The sequence below is a fragment of the Hylobates moloch genome, unplaced genomic scaffold, assembly GCF_009828535.3.
Source record: "Hylobates moloch isolate HMO894 unplaced genomic scaffold, HMol_V3 SCAFFOLD_3, whole genome shotgun sequence".
Taxonomy (NCBI): Eukaryota; Metazoa; Chordata; class Mammalia; order Primates; family Hylobatidae; genus Hylobates; species Hylobates moloch.
In genome coordinates this window covers 13,804,826-13,807,040 of record NW_026652278.1, presented here as the reverse complement: position 1 = coordinate 13,807,040, position 2,215 = coordinate 13,804,826, and the positions used below count along the sequence as shown (strand labels likewise).

At 45.8% G+C, this 2,215-nt stretch overlaps 1 protein-coding gene across 2 annotated transcripts in view; it reads left to right on the top strand.

Moving 5' to 3' along the window:
- BAG3 (BAG cochaperone 3) overlaps positions 1 to 1,917 on the top strand; it is a 26,147-nt gene extending 24,230 nt beyond the window's left edge. Inside the window, exon 4 of one of the 2 annotated variants that reach the window (XM_032176382.2) lies at positions 559 to 1,917. In XM_032176382.2, the coding sequence (XP_032032273.1) occupies positions 559 to 1,377 (819 nt within the window). In that variant the 3' untranslated portion in view covers positions 1,378 to 1,917. The remainder of the gene's footprint in view (positions 1 to 558) is intronic. The other variant, XM_032176389.2, reaches the window with a different exon arrangement.
- Positions 1,918 to 2,215: the final 298 nt, after the last annotated feature.

The window sequence follows — 2,215 nt, the reverse complement described above, 5'->3', positions numbered from 1 at the left end:
CCCTCCCTCCCTCCCCTCCCTCCCTCCCTCCCTTCTTTGAGACAGGATCTCACTCTGTCACTCAGGCTGGAGTGCAATGACATAATCATGGCTCACTACAGCCTTGGATTCCTGGGCTCAAGCGATTCTTCCACCTCAGCCTTCTGAGTAGCTGGGACTACGAGTGCAAGCTCCCACACCTGGCTAATTTTTAAAGATTTTTTGTAGGGTTGGGGTCTTACTATATCGCCCAGGCTAGCTATTTTCATTTTTGAGTATTTTATTGGGTTTCCTTTCATTGCTGTTAAGAATACCATCTACAGAGAAATTCAGTGAGAGGTAACAGACAAATAGCCCGGGGTGATCAATGGAAGCCTGACTAATGGTTTGGTTACATACATGATTAATACCATGTTTTTATTTTGTAACAGCCATTGATTGACTTTGAAAATCTTTTATATTATTAAACTTTTTTTAAAAAGCCATTTCTCAGTTTTCTTTCTAATCTGTACTAGCTACAAACAATTTCTGTGACTTTCAGTCAGTTATTAAAAATATCTTTTTGTGTCCTTTTTTCAGCAGCCCATGACCCATCGAGAAACTGCACCTGTTCCCCAGCCTGAAAACAAACCAGAAAGTAAGCCAGGCCCAGTTGTACCGGAACTCCCTCCTGGACACGTCCCAATTCAGGTGATCCGCAAAGAGGCGGATTCTAAACCTGTTTCCCAGAAGCCCCCACCTCCCTCTGAGAAGGTAGAGGTGAAAGTTCCCCCTGCTCCAGTTCCTTGTCCTTCTCCCAGCCCTGGCCCTTCTGCTGTCCCCTCTTCCCCCAAGAATGTGGCTACAGAAGAGAGGGCAGCCCCCAGCACTGCCCCTGCAGAAGCTACACCTCCAAAACCAGGAGAAGCCGAGGCTCCCCCAAAACATCCAGGAGTGCTGAAAGTGGAAGCCATCCTGGAGAAGGTGCAGGGGCTGGAGCAGGCTGTAGACAACTTTGAAGGCAAGAAGACTGACAAAAAGTACCTGATGATTGAAGAGTATTTGACCAAAGAGCTGCTGGCCCTGGATTCAGTGGACCCCGAGGGACGAGCCGATGTGCGTCAGGCCAGGAGAGACGGTGTCAGGAAGGTTCAGACCATCTTGGAAAAACTTGAACAGAAAGCCATTGATGTCCCAGGTCAAGTCCAGGTCTATGAACTCCAGCCCAGCAACCTTGAAGCGGATCAGCCACTGCAGGCAATCATGGAGATGGGTGCCGTGGCAGCAGACAAGGGCAAGAAAAATGCTGGAAATGCAGAAGATCCCCACACAGAAACCCAGCAGCCAGAAGCCACAGCAGCAGCGACTTCAAACCCCAGCAGCACGACAGACACCCCTGGTAACCCAACAGCACCATAGCCTCTGCCCCATAAAAATCAGACTCAGAACCGATGTGTGCTTTAGGGAATTTTAAGTTGCATGCATTTCAGAGACTTTAAGTCAGTTGGTTTTTATTATTAGCTGCTTGGTATGCAGTAACTTGGGTGGAGGCAAAACATTAATAAAAGGGCTAAAAAGGAAAATGATGCTTTTCTTCTATATTCTTACTCTGTACAAATAAAGAAGTTGCTTGTTGTTTCAGAAGTTTAACCGCGTTGCTTGTTGTTCTGCAGCCCTGTCTACTTGGGCACCTACCACCTGTTAGCTGTGGTTGTGCGCTGTCTTTTGTAGCTCTGGACTGGAGGGGTAGATGGGGAGTCAATTACCCATCACATAAATATGAAACACATTTATCAGAAATGTTGCCATTTTAATGAGATGATTTTCTTCATCTCATAATTAAAATACCTAACTTTAGAGAGAGTAAAATGTGCCAGGAGCCATAGGAATATCTGTATGTTGGATGACTTTAATGCTACATTTTAAAAAAAGAAAATAAAGTAGTAATATAACTCAAAATGGTTTTTGTGGTTTCTAAATCTTTGAAAGCAGTGGCATCATGGAGATTGTCTGTCCCTGGTTTCAATTAGAATAAATGACAGGTGCATTTAACAAGCCTGCTTTGGGTTTTGTGACGTCTCCAATAGCCCGGCTCATGAGAGAATTGTCCTGGTCACCTTTCAGTCTCAGATTGCAACAGGAACCTGGGAAGACTCAGGGCTGTGAACTCAGGTAATGAGAATATGCCTGCTGCATCCCTTCGGACCAACCCAGCCAACAGCCAAGGTGCCACTTAGGTAGCATGTCTGCCCACCTG